This window comes from Ranitomeya variabilis, chromosome 6 (assembly GCF_051348905.1).
Source record: "Ranitomeya variabilis isolate aRanVar5 chromosome 6, aRanVar5.hap1, whole genome shotgun sequence".
Classification (NCBI taxonomy): domain Eukaryota; kingdom Metazoa; phylum Chordata; class Amphibia; order Anura; family Dendrobatidae; genus Ranitomeya; species Ranitomeya variabilis.
Genome location: NC_135237.1, coordinates 31,677,422 through 31,697,326, shown reverse-complemented (window position 1 = coordinate 31,697,326; position 19,905 = coordinate 31,677,422). Strand labels below are relative to the sequence as shown.

Below are 19,905 nucleotides of genomic sequence, written 5' to 3'. Positions count from 1 at the left end.
TGTGAAATGTTTGGCATTACCACCAGATGTTTCATATTACCATATACCTGATGATCTGTAAGCTGGTCTCTACTGACCTGCATTTTGCTGTTGAGGTATCTGAGTCTGATGCGGTAAAGTCCTAGGAAACAATGAAGAAGATTGAGTAGCGCATAAGAAGACGTTCTTGACTAGTTACATGAGGCCATCAATGTATGGCCCTTTGAGGAGCACTTTAAGTAAATGTTCACCCCTGAATAAATATTCAAAGCTGATTTATTTATTTAATACATTTTCATATTCAGGCACAATCCATAATAGTTGGCACTACAAAAAAGGAATACCGAATTCCAGTACCATGAGATCTTTAAGCACTAGGATTTATTAGACACCATACCACCAGATCACTAGACCTCAAACTAGAGTATCTCAATGCCTCCTCCTTATGCAAACACCGCCCACGAGGAACTAAATAATATCCCTTGAATAAAATATTCAATGCTCATTAACTTATTTGTTACATTGTTATACTTGGGTACTGTCCATACTAGTTTGACACTGCACAAACGAAACACAAAACTCCTATACCATTACATGATTAATGACCTATTTAATTACTCCATGACCACCAAGATTTATTACAAAAATAGATCAATGGTTACATTAGTCTGTGCTAAAAACTAAGGAAAATGTGAAATATGTGAAATAGGAAATAGCATACTGGCTTATGAACTTTATGAACAAACACATGAGATTTTTAGCACAAGATTTGCAAATATTGTGAGCCCATTCACCAAAACGTCAAGGTAATCTCAGATCGAATGGGTAACTACACTGACTGGTGTGAACACTTACTTGTGGTATCTGAGCTGACTGCCTAATGTGAACACTTACCTATGGCTAATAACAGGATAAAGCCTACTTATATAGGAGGCTCAGAACCAACTGTGTTGAGATGTGATTAAAACCTGGAGAAGGGCGGGACGTTCAAGTCAGAAAATAATAGTAACCATTGATCTATTTTTGTATTTGAATTTTTTTGGTTACAAATTATTTATATACATATATATATATATTGTTCAGTCAGTTGATCTATTTACTATATATTATTTTCTGACTTGAACGTCCCGCCCTTCAGATACCACAAGTAAGTGTTCACACCAGTCAGTGTAGTTACCCATTCGATCTGAGATTACCTTGACGTTTTGGTGAATGGGCTCACAATATTTGCAAATCTTGTGCTAAAAATCTCATGTGTTTGTTCATAAAGTTCATAAGCCAGTATGCTATTTCCTATTTCACATATTTCACATTTTCCTTAGTTTTTAGCACAGACTAATGTAACCATTGATCTATTTTTGTATTTGAATTTTTTTGGTTACAAATTATTTATATACATATATATATATATTGTTCAGTCAGTTGATCTATTCACCAAGATTTATTAGCCAGTATACCAACAGATCACTAGACTTCAAAAGACACCTAAATCTAGATCTAAATGGTAATTTATATACAGTATATTATTCCACAATGAAAGTGGTTATATCACCTGTATAGCCACATACTGTGGTCTTATTACATTTCAAAATACACCTCAATTTAGAGCATCTCAATGCATCCTCCTTATGCAAACACCACCCATGAGGAACTAAATAATGCCTCTTGAATAAAATATTCAATGCTTATTAACTTATTTAATCCATTTTTATACTCCAGTACTATCCATAATAGTTGACACTGCACAAAAAAACCCCATACCATAGTCACAACTTATTTCTCTACCCTTGAATTTATTGGCAGCTATATCACCAGATCACTAGATTTCAAAAGACACCTATATCTAGCTCTAAATGCTAATTTATAGGTACTACTTCATAATAAAAGAGACTATACCACATTTATAGTCACATACTGTGGCCCTAGTAGACTTCAACAGATACCGTGACTCAATCTTGAGTATTCCAAATGCATTCTTATCAAAGCTCCGCCCACGCGGAGCTAAATAATGTCCACCCATTAGAAATAGCTAATCTTTAATTTTTAAATCCATGATTATAATAAGCCACCATAAATACCAGTTGGCATTGCCCAAAACTAACTAAATTCCTATGCCAATAGGTCAGTAAGGACTTTGCTCTCTACCACAGAACCACCAGGATATATTGGCCGTTGTAACAGCAGATCAGTAGACTTGAAAATACACCTTCTTGAAAGTGCATCGATGCATCCTCCTTTTCCAAAGAAAACGAAATAATGTCCACTTTTGAATAAAATATTAGGTGCTAATTATTTTTTTTTTTATTCACCTTCATAGTTATCTACCATGTATACTTGTTGTCTCTGCTCTTCAGAACTATTAAATTCCTATACCATTTGGTCAGTAGACTTAGCTTTCTTCAGCTGGACCACTAGGATTTATTGGCCATTATATCATCAGGTTGCTGGACTTTAAATAGAACATCAATATTGCATATGTAAATGATCATATCTAAGCACCACCCACACGGAACAAAAAAAAGAACAAAAATTAATAATAAGAATTTTCCCACCACATAGACACTTCCTGAAATAACACTGCTCAGTAGCATCTAGAATTTGCGAGTTACATCCTTTACATGTACATATTGTATAGAGTTCACTTTTTCAAGATACTCACTGTTGCGTCTGCATCAGGGGCATGTTGGTGTTATCGTACGTGTCCGCATGCAGAGGGGGAACCATTTCCCCTGTCACTGGATGGAAAACTGGAAGTGTGGACAGGGGCCAGGCAATTTCTCTGTGTTTAGACATGTCTCGGAGTTCTTTTGTTGATTTCTGGATGGAGCTGTGGTGAACAAGCTGGATGCTGCATAAAAAATAATAAATAACATAAAATATGTGTTATTAAAACTTTAAGTATTTTAATACAAATTAACGAGAAGATTCCTTTTGTCATGTATTACACATATAAACTACAGCTGGTGTTCAGTGTGGTGACTAAAAAGATCAATCAATCCGTTACTCATCATTTTAACATTTTCAAACATTGTGTGTCTGTTCCATGAATCATTTATGAACCATTAACACAGTCAGCTTTACATAAAAACATTGAAGTAGAAGTTCTCAAGCACCGCCCACGCGGAACCAAGAAAAAAATAGAATAAAAGAAATTCTGTTAACACAGACACATGCAGGAGTAGAAAAACATGGCTGCTTTATTCCAAACACAGCGCCACCTCATCGTCAACAGCTCGTGTAGTGTTGCAGCTGGGCCCCTTTCCATTCAATAGAGCTATGTTTTGGTTAAAATTTTGGGGACTGATCACTGTGTATATAAACCTTCCATACATTGATATGCCTTTCGAACAGTGATGATCTCATATGATGTAACCAAACAGGACGATTACTATTTAACCTTCGAGTAGATGAGGGCCTTGAAGAAGGCAAATTAGGAAGTCCAGAGTGGGGCACGTCATAATATATTCAAGGTATAACAAATACAGTATATATGCTCTGTAAGGTACTATAATGAAGTTCTATTATTTGTGCAGTAAAAACCACTATTATGTCATATCTGATGCTAATGGTACTGTTAAAAAGACAAAATAAAATGCAGTATGGTACCACCATGTTATTATGGCACTGGTGACGAAGCTATGACACATGTTGCCGCAGCACTACGGAGCCCTGCGGTAGAGCAAGGAGACATGATCTCCCTGCGGTACCTCTCTCCGTTCTGTAGACCACAGGTCGCTTTAAGCTTGTGGCCTACAGAATGGCAGGATGATGCAGTGACTGAGCCACCGACACACGCACATGACATTATGCTCCATACTATATAATGGCCACACGTTATGCTCAATACTGTATAATGGCCACACAGTGCTCCATACTGTATAATGGCCACACATGATGCTCAATACTGTATAAAGGCCACACAGTGCTCCATACTATATAATGGGAACGAATGGCTAGCACTCGACTGTATGTATACAGTCTGTATGTGGTATGGTGCTATGTATGGTGCTAGTGAATGGAATCAATGATCCCACAGATAGGTAAAGTCAGTCATCACTGCACTCATATCAAAGAGAGATATATTTTGCTTCAAGTGAAAAGTGATAAGCGACAGACAATACATTTTTGACGTTTTGGCCACTCTGTGGCTTTGATCACAATGTCGCGTAATATTAGTGTATCAGCAAGTCGTACTTGTACATTCCTAACGGGGGGGGAGAGAGGTATGTTGATGAATATGTCCACACAGAATGAGGCATATGTTAAAGTTTACAATGTTGGTAGGTTCATTGGTGATAGAACAAGTACAAGAGCAGATACTGATCTGGTCAAGATGTGGAAGGTTGTGTACGTTCTTAATGGTCCGATGGTCTGCCGGTATGTCTCAGGTCGTGGCTGTATAAGCCAACGTTGGTGGTGGAGTGGGAGACCTGGTGGGTCTGTGCCCAGGAGGAGAGAAGCTCCTCTCCTCCTGGGCACAGGCCTGTTGGGTCTCCCACTCCACCACCTACAGCACTTATCACTCAGGTCTACGTCTCTGGCCCAAATGTCACCTCTCTGCTGTCCAGAATCCCGAAGTGTCTGTCAGCCGTATCCTCCTTCTTCACCTCTTGCTTCCTAAAACTCAGTGTAGAAAAAACCGAACTCATCATCTTTCCCCATCTCACGTATCCCCCCTACCTGACCTATCTTTTATGGTAAACGGCATCACACTCTCTCCTGCATCTGAAATCCGCTGCCTTGGGGTAACTCTCGACTCTGCCCTGTCCTTCAAACCGCACGTCCAAACTCTTGCCACCTCCTGTCGCCACCAACTCAAAAATATTGCCAGAATCCGTCCCTTCCTCAGCCCACAATCTACCAAAACTCTTCTGCATGCCCTCATAATCTCCTGCCTTGACTACTGCAACACCCTCTTCTGTGGACTCCCCGCTAACTCTCTTGCACCACTCCAGTCTGTACTCAACTCTGCTGCCTGGCTAATCCACCTCTCTCCTCGCTACTCCCCTGCTTCTCCCCTCTGCAAATCCCTCCACTGGCTCCCAATTCCCCAACGAATCCAGTTCAAACTACTAACACTGATCTACAAAGCCATCCACAACCTGTCCCCTCCCTATATCTCTGAACTAATCTCCCAATATCTTCCCTCACGTAATCTCCGATCCTCCCAAGACCTCCTACTCTCCTCCACACTTATTCGTTCCTCACACAACCGCCTCCAAGATTTCTCCCGAATATCCCCCATCCTCTGGAATTCCATGCCTCAACATGTCCGACTATCCACCACCCTCGGATCCTTCAGACGGAACCTGAAAACCCATCTCTTCAAAAAAGCCTACAGCCTGCAATAACCATTCTGCTGCCTCGCCATCGCCAGAGCCGCCGCCTCGCCATCGCCAGAACCGCCGCCTCACCCCTACCTTCTCCTCTTCCCCATTATCCCATAGAATGTAAGTCCGCAAGGACAGGGTCCTCTCCCCTCTGTACCAGTCTGTCACTGTAAACTTGTTTACTGTAAACGATATCTATAACTCTGTATGTAACCCCTTTCTCATTTACAGCACCATGGAGTTAATGGTGCTATATAAATAAATAATAATAATAATAATAATCTCAGAGTCCCGGCATCAATGCTTTGGTCTGCCAGGTGGACTCGTTGGGATCCTGGATTAGGTGAGTACATGATGTTTTTTATTGTATTTAACATTTGTGGTGTTTCTTTGGAGGCATTATACAGTGTTGGTGACCGTCATACATTGTAAGAGCAAGTGTGGGGGCCATTATACAGAGTGGAAGCTAATGTGGGTGCCATTATACAATTTAGGGGAATACTGTGAGGAGCCCTCATACAGTAATGTGGGGCCCATCATACAGTGTGGGGACTATTTTGGGGGGCCCTCAAAGTGTGGAGGCTGTCAAAGTATGGAGACTATTATGGGGAGCTTTCATACAGTGTGGGAGCTAGTGTGGTTACCACTGTGGGGGTCCTTAAAGTGTTGAGACTGTTGGCCCATCATACTGTGTATAGGGAAGCTGTGGGCCCATTATACTGTGTATAGGGGAGTTGTGGGTCTATCATACTGTGTGTAGGGGAGCTGTTAGCCCATTATACTGTGTATAGGAGAGGTGTGGACCCATTATACTGTGTATAGGGGAGCTGTGGGCCATTATACTGTGTATAGGGGAGCTGTGGGCCCATTATACTGTGCATAGGAGAGGTGTGGGCCCATTATACTGTGTATAGGGGAGCTGTGGCCCATTATACTGTGTATAGGGGAGCTGTGGGCCCATTATACTGTGCATAGAGGAGCCTTGGGTCCATTATACTGTGTATAGGGGAGCTGTGGGTCCATTATACTGTGTATTGGGGAGCCATGGCCCATTATACTGAGCATAGGGAAGCTGTGGGCCCATTATACTGTGTATAGGGAAGCTGTGGGCCCATTATACTGTGCATAGATGAGCCTTGGGTCCATTATACTGTGTATAGAGGAGCCTTGGGTCCATTATACTGTGTATAGGGAAGCTGTGGGCCCATTATACTGTGTATAGATGAGCCTTGGGTCCATTATACTGTGTATAGAGGAGCCTTGGGTCCATTATAATTTGTATAGGGGATCTGTGGGTCCGTTATACTGTGTATAGGGGAGCCATGGCCCATTATACTGAGCATAGTGGAGCTGTGGGCCCATTATACTGTGTATAGGGAAGCTGTTGGCCCATTATACTGTGTATAGAGGAGCCTTGGGTCCATTATACTGTGTATAGAGGAGCCTTGGGTCCATTCTACTGTGTATAGAGGAGCCTTGGGTCCATTATACTGTGTATAGAGGAGCCTTGGGTCCATTATACTGGGTATAGGGGAGCTGTGGGTCCATTATACTGTATAGGGGAGCCATGGACCATTATACTGCGTATAGGGGAGCTGTGGGCCCATTATACTGTGTATAGGGGAGCTGTGGGCCCATTGTACTGTGTATAGAGGAGCCTTGGGTCCATTATACTGTGTATAGAGGAGCCTTGGGTCCATTATACTGTGTATAGGGGAGCTGTGGGTCCATTATACTGTGTATATGGGAGCTACAGTATAAGCCCATCATACTGTGTATAGAGGAGCTGTGGGCCCACTATACTGTGTATAGGGGAGCTATAAGCCCATCACACTGTGTATAGAGGAGCTGTGGGCCCACTATACTGTGTATAGGGGAGCTATAAGCCCATCATACTGTGTATAGGGGAGCTGTGGGCCCATTATACTGTGTATAGGAGAGCTGTGGGCACATTATACTGTGTATAAGGGAGCCGTTGGCCCATTATACTGTGTATAATTAGTCATTAGATCAATAGGAGTGTGAGATTCGAGTTGTATTCTGCATTACAACCTATTGATTTTTATTAGGAAACGTGTAATACTTAATTTGACCTCAGGAGGCACTGCAGGGAAGTTGAACACTTACTATCAAATTTCCCAACAGCTAGTTACTGGAGTTTCCACAAAAGGATTAGATTATTGTCAACGGACCCAAACAAGAAGGAATGTTCCAAAGTGGAAGCGACTTTACAATACAAAGAGCGATGAACTTAGCACTTAAAGGGGATATCCAGTAAAAACATTTTATCACCTATCCAAAGAAAAAGGTGATCGGTGGATGTCCGACTGCCAGGAGCTGCACAGATCTGGAAAATTGGGAACTTTTATCCCTGTTAGAATGGAGTGGTTGTGCACATGCTCCACCAATGTTCCATTCAGTCCCTATGGGTATTTTGGCATTGAATTCAACATTTTTAAGGCAGTCCGGTAGAGAATGAATAAGCAACGGGCATCTGATTGTCACTTTTTCTAATGAGGATTAACATTCTCTATCAGCACTATAGAGTCTCCGATCAGTGTGGATACTATCAGTAAAACGTTCACCGATCATTAAGTTATCAGCTACCCTGTGGATAGGTTATGAGTTGTTTTAACTGGACAATCCCTTTAATGCAATTTTCAAGGCTTATTGGCTATGTTCACACGTTGATTTTTTTCTGCTGCCAAGACCTGCTGTTTTGTCAGTAAAAACAGAAACTTGCATAAAAAAACACATAAAATAAACACTGCAAAAACATAGTGTGAACATAGCTTTAGGGTTGTAAACTGTTCAATCACAAGCTTCTGATGTACCAAGCGCCAGCATGTCTGTCATTGCTCATAATGACTGTAACGTAGCATGCCTTCTATAGGCACAACACAGCCTGCCCAAATAGTGCGTGTAACCCACAACCACAGAGAGTATTACTGCGTCTGTCTATTCCATGAATTAGTTCATGGATGAGCAGAATTCCCCAAACTTTATATTTTGTTACACACCAATCCCAGGTCTCAGCTTTGCTCCCTTCGCCCCAGTCTGCTATAGTTTCTTGTGTTCCACGTCGGGCTTTGCAGCCTGCTCCCATGTGTTGAATTTCCTAGTCCTATATAAGGCCTCCCAAGACACATATCTAGGTCTTGATATTATGACTTTTAGTTTGTCTGTGCACAGCTCCCTGTGTGCGATCTCCCAGACGTCTCCTTTCTGCATGCGACTTCCAGTACCTCTGCTACTTGTTCCCTGTCTTCCAGAACCTCTGCTACATGTTCACCTGCTGTTTTCAAGACCTCTGCTACCTGTCTGTGGTCTTCCCGATGTCTCCTGTCTGTGTATGCTTTCAAGACCTCTGCTACTTTTTCCCGGTCTCCCAGAATTTTTGCTACCTGTCTTTGTCTCCAGGACATCTCCTGTCTACCTGTGCCATCCAGTACCTCTGCTACTTGTTCGGGGTCTTCCAGGACGTCTGCTATCTGCCTGCTGTCTCTAGGACATGTCCTGTCTGTCTGTGGCATGCAGTACTTCTGCTACCTGTCTGCGATCCCCACGACATATCCTGTCTGCCTGTGGCATGCAGTACTTCTGCTACCTGTCTGCAGTCTCCAGGACATCTGCTGTCTGCTTGTGGCATGCAGTACTTCTGCTACCTGTCTGCAGTCCCCAGGACATCTCCTGTCTGCCTGTGGCTTGCAGTACTTCTTTTACATGTCTGCGGTCTCCACGACATCTCTTCTCTGCCTGTGGCATCCAGTACCAATGCTACTTTTTACCAGTCTTCCAGGACCTCTGCTACCTGTCTGTGGTCTCCAGCAAATCTCCTGTCTTTCTGCAGCATGCAGTACTTCTACCTGTCTTTGGTCTCCAGGACATCTCTTGCCTGCCTGTAGCATCCAGTACCTCTGCTACCAGTCTGCATTTCCCAAGAGCCTCAATTTCCTGCAGCACTGACTCACATGGCTTGTGTGCCCACCCTTGGTAGATTTCAAAATAACATGATTCCCAGGGGATTTATTATTGCAGACAAGGTGTAAAGAAATTTCCATTAAGTCAGGAAGAAAACAAATGTAAATGTAACAAAGAAAAAATATTTACAAATTACAAAGGAAAGAATCTTAAATGTATCAAATGCATAACAAATATTTGCAATTCCTAAATTTTTGGCGTTTCCTACCGTTTTTTTTCCTAGCCCACATTTAGAGGAAAGCACCATAATATGCACACATTGACAGGGTCGTGACTGGCTTTTCTTCTTTACCAGGCACCTATTGAACCTACGTAATCTACAAGCAGCGTTCACCAAAATAAAGAGATGACTGGATGTGGATGAGAAGCATGGAGGAGCGGGTGGGTGAGGCGTGACAAGCTACGGTGAGGCGCGGTAGTATAATGTGACAACGAGGAGACATAGAGAAGACACTTACTCTGGTGTTTGCATGTTTCTCTTTTCCCTAGAAACGAAACAAAATGAATGAAATTAAATTACAGCACTGATATTTGGAGTACGTCTTAAGTCTACGATGGGGACAACGATGGGACTATATGAGCCGTAAATACTGCTGTAAGGACTGCGAAGGCAAACAGTCATGTACATCAGTGTTTATCGTGATGGAAGCGATGGTACTCCACGTGTGATCCAGAGTGTTAGAGGAAATTGAGCCTATGGCAGAAGTCCACCGATGACCACCGCTACACCCCTCGTCCTTAGGAGGACTTGATGCTTGACCCTCCATCTCCCATCCATACCCTCTAGGTTCAGTTCCCACCACCTGTTTGCCATTTAGTAGGGTTCCCGGCACTGCACCCACTAATATTAAGGCATGTTTAGGTTTCTGGCCATATCTGTTGACCATGGCCCTTTCACATGGGCCAAGACAAACTGTATGGGGACAGAATATGGTCCTCGTGGATAGCACATCACCGTCAATGATGATTAATATGGGATCATTTTGGGATCGGGAACAAGCATTCTCGTGAACACTCATAGGAAAGGACCTTCGAGGAAGAGGTCAACCCAGGCTGGGCCCTCTCTGTAGGGGCCCATGGGCTACCACTATGGTATGAATGCCTTGGTTTTCCCAGACCCTGAGATGCTCCTAGAAAAAAAAAGCTAGACATGACCACTACATGGCGATCTGTCTAACCCAACTTTCTTCCATCCTTGTCTATAGTCAATTCAGAGTAGAGAACCAAAAAAAAAGTACCCCGAGTGTGTCCAAGGTCCTAGAGACCCATTTTATAGTCCTTGCACAGTACAACAGGTGTCTTAGATTTATCTCATTTGATCTTATCTAAAACTTCGAGGACTCATGCACCCTGCATGGTAGCAGACGGACCCACGGGGACTGTGTGCCGCCATATGGTGACTTCCTAAAGCACCACATTATCCCACAGAAGAAATGCTTCAGTATAGACCCATTTAATAGCATAGGCCTTATACTGAATCTTTTTTAATCTTTTTGTGAATGGTGGATCCTGTGTTATCTATTGTATATAGAGGTGTTATCATTCATTGTACAGGAGGAGGAGGTGAGCTGTGACATCATCTATTGTGAATGGTGGATCCTGTGTTATCTGCTGTATATAGAGGTGTTATCAGTCATTGTACAGGAGTAGGAGGAGGTGAGCTGTGACATCATCTATTGTGAATGGTGGATCCTGTTATCTACTGTATATAGAGGTGTTATCAGTCATTGTACAGGAGGAGGAGGTGAGCTGTGATATGACCTATTGTGAATGGTGGATCCTGTGTTATCTACTGTATATGGAGGCAGGGCCGGCCCGAACGTATAGGCGAACTAGGCGGCCGCCTAGGGCGCCGACCCTAAGGGGGCGCCAGAGAAAAAATAGAAAAAATTATAAAAAATCTTTTCAAAAGGCAAAAGGTGTATGGAGCGGAGCTGAATGTGTATGAGGTGTATGGAGCGGAGCTAAATGTGTACGAGGTGTACGGAGCGGAGCCGCGTGTGTACGAGGTGTATGGAGCGGAGCGCGTGTGTACGGAGTGCAGCCGTGTGTGTAGGAGTAGCTATGTGTGGCCATTATACGGTACGAAGTATCATGTGCGACCAATATACAGTATGGAGCATCATGTGTGGCCATTATACAGTATGGAGCACTGTGTGGCCATATTGTTTTGTTTATAATTATTCTTTATGAAACAGTGTGATCAGCAGTGCTAAATGGGTGTGGTTGGGACGTGGATACGGGTGTGGCTAGTTATGAATGGGTGTGGTCAGAGGCGTGGCCTAAAATTTGCCGCGGCGTATAGAGGTGTTATCAGCCATTATACAGGAGGAGGAGGTGAGCTGTGACATCACCTATTGTGAATGGTGGATCCTGTGTTATCTACTGTATATAGACGTGTTATCAGTCATTGTAAAGGAGGAGGTGAGCTGTGACATCACCTATTGTGAATGGTGGATCCTGTGCTATCTACTGTATATAGAGGTGTTATCAGTGATTGTACAGGAGGAGGAGGTGAGATGTGACATCACCTATTGTGAATGGTGGATCCTGTGTTATCTACTGAATATAGAGGTGTTATCAGTCATTGTACAGGGGGAGGAGGTGAGCTGTGACATCACATATTGTGACTGGTGGATCCTGTGTTATCTACTGAATATAGAGGTGTTATCAGACTTGTACAGGAGGAGGAGGTGAGCTGTGACATCACCTATTGTGACTGGTGGATCCTGTGTTATCTACTGAATATAGAGGTGTTATCAGTCATTGTACAGGGGGAGGAGGTGAGCTGTGACATCACCTATTGTGACTGGTGGATCCTGTGTTATCTACTGAATATAGAGGTGTTATCAGACTTGTACAGGAGGAGGAGGTGAGCTGTATATTTCTAGCTCCTGTCTGCTGATTTTTTACCACATCAAAGCTGAATATGCAGAAAATCAAAGACCCGGTGAAAGCAAAATGGTGCAAAATTTGTAATTAAACCTAATTGTAAAAATGATATTTAGCCCCAAATACATGCTGATTCTGATGAATGAGAAATTTCGGTTGTCGTTTCCGTGTCGACCGGGAGATTTGTCGACTCTTCCGTGAGTCTGGAAGTTCTCGCTGTATCCAAGAACCTCTTAGACTTTCCAGAAGAAGTTGGACGTATGCTTATATTTTCTCTAGGTAGCAGGAAGCAGTAGACATACGCATGACTACAGCAGGGTGCACCTGTAGTCTGTTACCATGGAAATACTTAGATTTGCATAAACGCTGTATACAAAAAAAAGGAGCTTTACGAAAAGACAAAATTATTTTAACCATTTTCAAGCAGAAATAAAAAGTGATTGCAAAAGTGAACATAGTCACATAGCCTTCACCTTTTGTGGGGGTTTTTGTGCATCCACCAGGTCCCCCCAATCCCCGCTTCCTATATTTCATCGCTTTTTAAAATATTTTTATATTGATGCTTTTCATTTTCAGAATAGAAGAGGCCACTCTGGATCTCAGTGAAGCAAAACGTCTGTGATTAAAAGGCAAATAGTATTAAATATGGAGGATGAGAATGTAAAGACATAATGCAAATGCTGCAGACAAGGAAATACATGACGGTTAGAGGACGCGAATGGTCGAAATAAATCGTATGACGTAATGAAGGCAAGATGTTCAGAAGATGGTCGTGTCTCAGTTACTTGCTGCTTTTTACTGCATCCTTAAAGCTAATGCATACTGCCTGTCCCTTTAAGAACATCATTTAACATCTGTCCATTTTATAGTTCACTTTTCTCAGGAACACTGTACCAAACCTCCAGCTGAATAATGCTCCAAATGTTACATTTACAAACTGTGCAACAGCTTAATGTCAAAGTAACATGCATAATTCTGACATTTCTCTCCGCACTCTTGTGACTTAAAGGGTTTGTCCACCTTTGCAACCAACTTTTATTTAATCGCTGTAATACTTCTTTAAAAAAAAAAACTTTGCATATAGTTTTGGTTAAAAAAAAAAGTCCTACCGTTTTGGGTATACAGCTTATTTATAGATCAATGTGTCTCCATAGTAATAGATTTAAAGGGATATTCCAGTCTCAGTTTGTATAAGTGATAAACGCTAAATCGTGAAGGTCTGATTGGTGGGACTCCTTAATAGAAGGAACTAGTCTCAAGATGGTGAATAGAAAAAGTTTGATTGGATCGGTGGTCGGGCACATGTTTCGGCCATCTTATTTAAAGTCTATGGCAATGATAAAAACCACCAAGAGCAGCACTTAGCTGTCACTGCCAGTACTATAAACTTTGAACAGAGTCTGCCCAACGCTTCATTCAAACTTTTTCTAGTTTGTGGGAGTGACCCCTTTAAATAAACTTTGTTTTAGTCTGATCTGTTAATCTCTTATTCCACACATGACTGCAGAACCTGACTGCACGCCAGGAGCTGCATACTCAAAACGGTAGACGTTTCCAAGGAAAATGATTTACAAAGCTGATTTTTTTTTATAGTGGATTTATTAAAGAGTAGCTAAACTTTTTCTTTTTCACCTTCTGTACTCCAAATGTCAATGCGGCTGACTGGAGGAAAAGCTGGCGTTTGGAAGCCACTTATATACAGATTATTTATAGCAATGGAGATAAATCCCCTAATAAAGTTTCATAACCTTCTATGCTAGACAAAATTATTTAAAAAAAAAGTTACTCTTTAAAGGGAATCTGTCACCCCAAAATTCGCCTATAAGCTGCGGCCACCATCATCAGGGGCTTATCTACAGCATTCTGTAATGCATTCTGTAATGCTGTAGATAAGGCTTCTTTCACACTTCAGTCGTTTGGCGTCAGTCACTTCCGACAAAGTGACGGATCGACGGATCCGTCACAATTGTTGAAAAAACGGATGTAACGGATCCGTTACTCGGGGGTTGTATATACTTTTTGGAGCATGCGCAATTGAAAAAAAATGAAAAAACGGATTGGGGCGACGGATCCGTCGAAATAACGGTCGCGACGGATCCGTCGCCCATAGGTGGACATTCTATGGAATGACGGATGCGACGGATCCGTCGCGATCCGTCATTTCAACGGAGACAAAAAACGTTGCAATGACCGTCAATGTCTAGATGACGTCCGCTAAATTTTGACGGATCCGTCGCATGACGGATGGAACGGACGACCATCCATCACAATCTGTCGCTAATGCAAGGCTATGGGGAAAAAAATGGATCCGTTGAAAAAAAAAAACGGATCCGTTTTTTGAGGAAAATGGCGGATTTAGACTGACGCCAAACAACTGAAGTGTGAAAGAGGCCTTAGCCGCCGATGTAACCTGAAAGATAAGAAAAACAAGATAGAATATACTCACCCAGGGGCGGTCCTGGTTCGGTTCGGGTCCGATGGGCATCGCGGTCCGGATCCGGCGCCTCCCATCTTCTTACGATGATGTCCTCTTTTCTTCCTGCGGCTCCGGTGCAGGCGTACTTTATCTGCTCTGTTGACACTTGGAAAGGTCAGAGAGGCCCGGTGCCTGCGCACTGCAGTACTTTGCTCTGCCCTCAACAGGACAGATAAAGTACGCCTGCACAGGAGCCGCGACAGGAAGACAAGAAGAGGACGTCATCGCATGAAGATGGGAGGCGCCGAACCCGGACCACGACGCCCATCGGACTGGACCGCATCGGGAACTCCCCTGGGTGAGTGTAATCTAACTTGTTTTTCTTATCTTTCAGGATACATCGGGGGCTTATCTACAGCATTACAGAATGCATTACAATGCTGTAGATAAGCCCCTGATGCCGGTAGCCGCAGCTTATAGGCGAATTTTGGGGAGACAGATTCCCTTTAAGTTAAAGGTGGTTGCAATTTAAGCTTCCTCTTTAATTGTAAATTCAAGTATTATAAATGCTATAAGAGAGACCCCGGCTCTTCTGTGGACCCTTGTATATAATGGAGGTCAGATCTAAAGCATCACTACTGTGTCATATTGAGACTTTTTGGCTCCGAAAAACTTTGGATGTCCAATGTTAGATTACACTATGTTGGATCGCCCGACGTTGGATCGCCCAATGTTGGATTGCCCGATGTTGGATTGCCTGATGTTGAATTGTCCGATGTTGGATTGCCTGATGTTGGATTGTCCGACGTTGGATTGCCTGATGTTGGATTGAGTAATGTTGGATTGTCCGATGTTGGATCGAGTAATGTTGGATTGCCTGATGTTGGATTGCTCAATGTTGGATAGCCCAATGTTGAATCGGCCGATGATGAATCGCCTGATGTTGGATCGAATGATATTGGATCAACTGATATTGGATTGACCGATGTTGGATCGACCGATGTTGAATTGCTCGATATTGAATTGCCCAATGTTGGATCGCCCAATGTTGGACCACCCGATGTTAGATCGCCCGATGTTGGATCAACCGATGTTGAATTGCCAGATGTTGGATTGACCAATGTCCCATTTTGGGGTTGCCCGATGTTGAGTTCCCGATGTTAGTTTGCCCGCTGTTGGAAAGGCCAATGTTGGTTAGCCCGATGTTGATTAGCCTGGTGTTGGATTGTACGGTGTTGCATTGTCCGCTGTTGGAAAGGTTGATGTTGGTTAGTCTGATGTTGATTAGCCCGGAGTTGGATCACCCAGTGTTGTATTGCCCGTTTGACCATCTATGGCCTGTTGTGTTGTTTTGTAAAATCCCTTTAAAATGGCCCAGGTAAAATCACTAGATCTATTCTTCTGTCCTTTTAGTAAAAATGCCACAAAATGCATATGAGAGAAGAGCTTTAGGTGACCTCACTTCACTGCCACAGAATGAAAGCATTGGAGACTGTTATATGGGCACTGTATGGCGGTATTATTTGGGCATTACAGAGCATTTTTTGTGCATATAGTATTGCAATATACAAGCACTACATGGCTTTCTGTTGTGATTAATTTATGGTGGCATCATTTTAAGGTATTACGTCAGCATTGTATGTAGTAATATGTTGTGTGAACATATTTATGAGACTACCATATATCAGTAGCGGGCCGGCCATATACAACTCGCAGTAAGTCCAGCAGCAGTTTCCTTAGGACTATAGGGCAAAGTAATTATTGTAGCTGAGTAATAAAGAGTAAATTGATAAATCTGTCACAGTGAAAAATTGTATACGAATTCGAGGCAATTATTATACTGAAGCAAGACGACTTGTTCCCAAAGCAGGTACAATTCATACTCATACCATAGCCCAACTCTGAATAGTGGGAATGACTGATCATCCAAGTCTCATCTCGTCACAGGGAACATCAATCAGCCATAATATTAAAACATCTGTCTAATACTGTGCTGGACAGTGCCACCAAAACTGTATGGGCGCCACAAGACGTCGGTGACACCTGGCACCAATATAGATCCTTTTTTTCCTAAATTAACACAGTCCAAAAAAAGAAAATAATAGGCAAAACGTCTATCATAAATGTCTCCAAACACAACCTCAATGTAAGTATAGAGGCATGACGATAAATTGCAACAAATATTATATGATAAAAAATGTATTTTTTATTATAAACATAGAATAAAATAAATATAAATGCAATGAATTCAAGCTAAAGAACATACGAGTCCCTGCTACCTCGGACTCTTTGCACTTTACAGGTATTGTATGGCTTATTATATTATGAGATGCACAATAGCCCTTCACCGGCATTTACCACGTCTATTATGATTGATTTAAAACCCATGCACAATTCATGGTAAATCACCACATTATGCACTATGCACTTTATTTGTAAATCATGAATCAGAATTGACTTTATGCCAAATTCTCTTTGTTTGGGGGATTTTTTTCTTTCATTATAGGCGGTACAATTTCCAATATAGATACATATTTTTCATGTCCCTGATGCTCCTGCACTACTCGTATGTTCTTTAGCTTGAATTCATTGTATTTATATTTATTTTATTCCATGTTTCTAATAAAAATTCAATTTTTTATCATATAATATTTGTTGCAATTTATCATCATGTCTCTATACTTACATTGAGGTTGTGTTTGGAGACATCCTTTTTTTCCTGTACGTTTCTCAGTGGGGCCTCCAAAGACAGAATTTGATTTTCCAGCATGTCCCAGAGATGATGGATAAGATTGAGATCTCGGAATTGAGGGACAAGTCGTCACCTTCATCTCTTGGTCATGTTACTATGAGGTTTTAAGGTCTTGTAGGGGTTTTTATTCTGATGATAAAGGGCACGGTCATTAAGATCCCACTGCCATGATGGGAGCAGCACTTGTGACATAAAATATCCGCCCCCCATAGATGCCATTGTCATCAGATACTGGATGCTAGTGACTTCACCTGTCAGTGATTTTTATATTGCAGCCGATCAGTATATGTATTGTACCTCCACTTCCATAAATACATTTCTAGAAGATGAATTTGAATATTTAGTAATATCCCATCATTATTAATGCTCACAAACCATACACAGCATGAGACCGAGCACTGCCACCTGTTATATGTGGCTGCCACCAGTCGAACGGCCAATAAAACTGGTGCCAAACAAAGACCACCACAAGTCATTTAACATGTTATGGTCTTTTCATCAATATAGGATCCTTATCATAAACCATTGAATGCTGGCCCAAATATAGTCCATAATCATGTAACCATTTCTATGTGTCTCTGATATGATGGAACATGTGCAAAGAAAAATCAAAATCGACTGAATATGATACCAAAAATATTAAAAACTAAATATCCACAGTTTGCTTTATGTGTGTAATGTGTGTAGATAAAAGCGGGGCACTCACATTCCTTCCCTCCGACAGCACATGATGTAGGCCAAGATGGCAAAAAGCACCAAGGCTACGGCAGAGGGCACTGCCAACGTGATGAGGAAGTCCGAGTAATAGTCTCTGCCCTTCAGTGTTTCGGATGGAGGTCTATACTCCCCTGCGTCAGGAAGGATCCCTTCCCCCCGCACAACTTCCTGAGTGATCACCACTTGCTTCAATTTATCCACCTGAAAGAAATAAATTTTTTTTGTTTCAAATTTAAACTGTAACTGTCATTTCAGAACTTGCAGAGGAATGTCTGTGTGTTCCTCTCGCTCCTCCACAGAATGTCTGTGTGTTCCTCTCGCTCCTCCACAGAATGTCTGTGTGTTCCTCCCGCTCCTCCACAGAATGTCTGTGTGTTCCTCTCGCTCCTCCACAGAATGTCTGTGTGTTCCTCTCCCTCCTCCACAGAATGTCTGTGTGTATCTTTCGCTCCTCCCCAGAATGTCTGTGTGTTCCTCTTGCTCCTCCCCAGAATGTCTGTGTGTTCCTCTCGCTCCTCCCCAGAATGTCTGTGTGTTCCTCTCGCTCCTCCCCAGAATGTCTGTCTGTTCCTCTCGCTCCTCCCCAGAATGTCTGTGTGTTCCTCTCGCTCCTCCCCAGAATGTCTGTGTGTTCCTCTCGCTCCTCCCCAGAATGTCTGTCTTCCTCTCGCTCCTCCCTAGAATGTCTGTGTCTTCCTCTCGCTCCTCCCTAGAATGCCTGTGTCTTCCTCTCTCTCCTTCCTAGAATGTCTGTGTCTTCCTCTCGCTCCTCCCTAGAATGCCTGTGTCTTCCTCTCTCTCCTCCCCAGAATGTCTGTGTCTTCCTCTTGCTCCTCCCTAGAATGCCTGTATCTTCCTCTCGCTCCTCCTTAGAATATCTGTGTGTTCCTCTAGCTCCTCCCTGGAATGTCTGTATCTTCCTCTAGCTCCTCCCTGGAATGTCTGTATCTTCCTCTAGCTCCTCCCTGGAATGTCTGTGTGTTCCTCTAGCTCCTCCCTAGAATCTCTGTGTTCCTCTAGTTGCTCTCTAGAATGTCTGTGTCTTCCTCTCACTCCTCCCTAGAATGTCTGTGTTCCTCTCGCTCCTCCCTAAAATGTCTGTCTTCCTCTTGCTCATCCCTAGAATGTCTGTTTCTCTAGCTCCTCCCTAACATGTCTGTATCTTCCTCTAGCTCCTCCCTAGAATGTCTGTGTTCCTCTAGCTCCTCCCTAGAATGTCTGTGTCTTCCTCTCGCTCCTCCCTAGAATGTCTGTGTCTTCCTCTCACTCCTCCCTAGAATGTCTGTGTCTTCCTCTCGCTCCTCCCTAGAATGTATGTGTTCCTCTAGTTCCTCTCTAAAATGTCTGTGTCTTCCTCTCACTCCTCCCTAGAATGTCTGTATCTTCCTCTCTCTCCTCCCTAGAATGTCTGTGTTCCTCTAGTTCCTCTCTAAAATGTCTGTGTCTTCCTCTCACTCCTCCCTAGAATGTCTGTGTCTTCCTCTCGCTCCTCCCTAGAATCTCTGTGTTCCTCTTGCTCATCCCTAGAATGTCTGTGTCTTCCTCTCACTCCTCCCTAGAATGCCTGTGTCTTCCTCTCACTCCTCCCTAGAATGTCTGTGTTCCTCTCGCTCCTCCCTAAAATGTCTGTGTCTTCCTCTCACTCCTCCCTAGAATGTCTGTGTCTTCCTCTCGCTCCTCCCTAGAATCTCTGTGTTCCTCTAGTTCCTCTCTAAAATGTCTGTGTCTTCCTCTCACTCCTCCCTAGAATGTCTGTCTTCCTCTTGCTCATCCCTAGAATGTCTGTTTCTCTCGCTCCTCCCTAGAATGTCTGTGTGTTCCTCTCGCTCCTCCACAGA

At 42.8% G+C, this 19,905-nt stretch overlaps 1 protein-coding gene and 1 long non-coding RNA gene across 8 annotated transcripts in view; one reads left to right on the top strand and one right to left on the bottom strand.

Annotated features, from left to right (window-relative positions):
* Nucleotides 1-19,905, bottom strand: part of SGCE (sarcoglycan epsilon) — an 83,234-nt gene that overhangs the window by 3,908 nt on the left and 59,421 nt on the right. For 4 of the 7 annotated variants that reach the window (XM_077268162.1, XM_077268160.1, XM_077268156.1 and 1 more), the window contains 4 exons: nucleotides 18,057-18,268; nucleotides 9,749-9,775; nucleotides 2,639-2,827; nucleotides 78-121 (listed from right to left, as the gene is read on the bottom strand). In XM_077268162.1, the coding sequence (XP_077124277.1) occupies nucleotides 78-121; nucleotides 2,639-2,827; nucleotides 9,749-9,775; nucleotides 18,057-18,268 (472 nt within the window). The remainder of the gene's footprint in view (nucleotides 1-77; nucleotides 122-2,638; nucleotides 2,828-9,748; nucleotides 9,776-18,056; nucleotides 18,269-19,905) is intronic. The other 3 variants (XM_077268161.1, XM_077268163.1, XM_077268157.1) reach the window with 1 other exon arrangement.
* LOC143781524 (uncharacterized) lies at nucleotides 9,583-12,895 on the top strand. The gene is made up of 3 exons (XR_013216749.1): nucleotides 9,583-9,695; nucleotides 9,780-9,885; nucleotides 12,759-12,895. It is a non-coding gene; the product is annotated as an uncharacterized LOC143781524 (long non-coding RNA).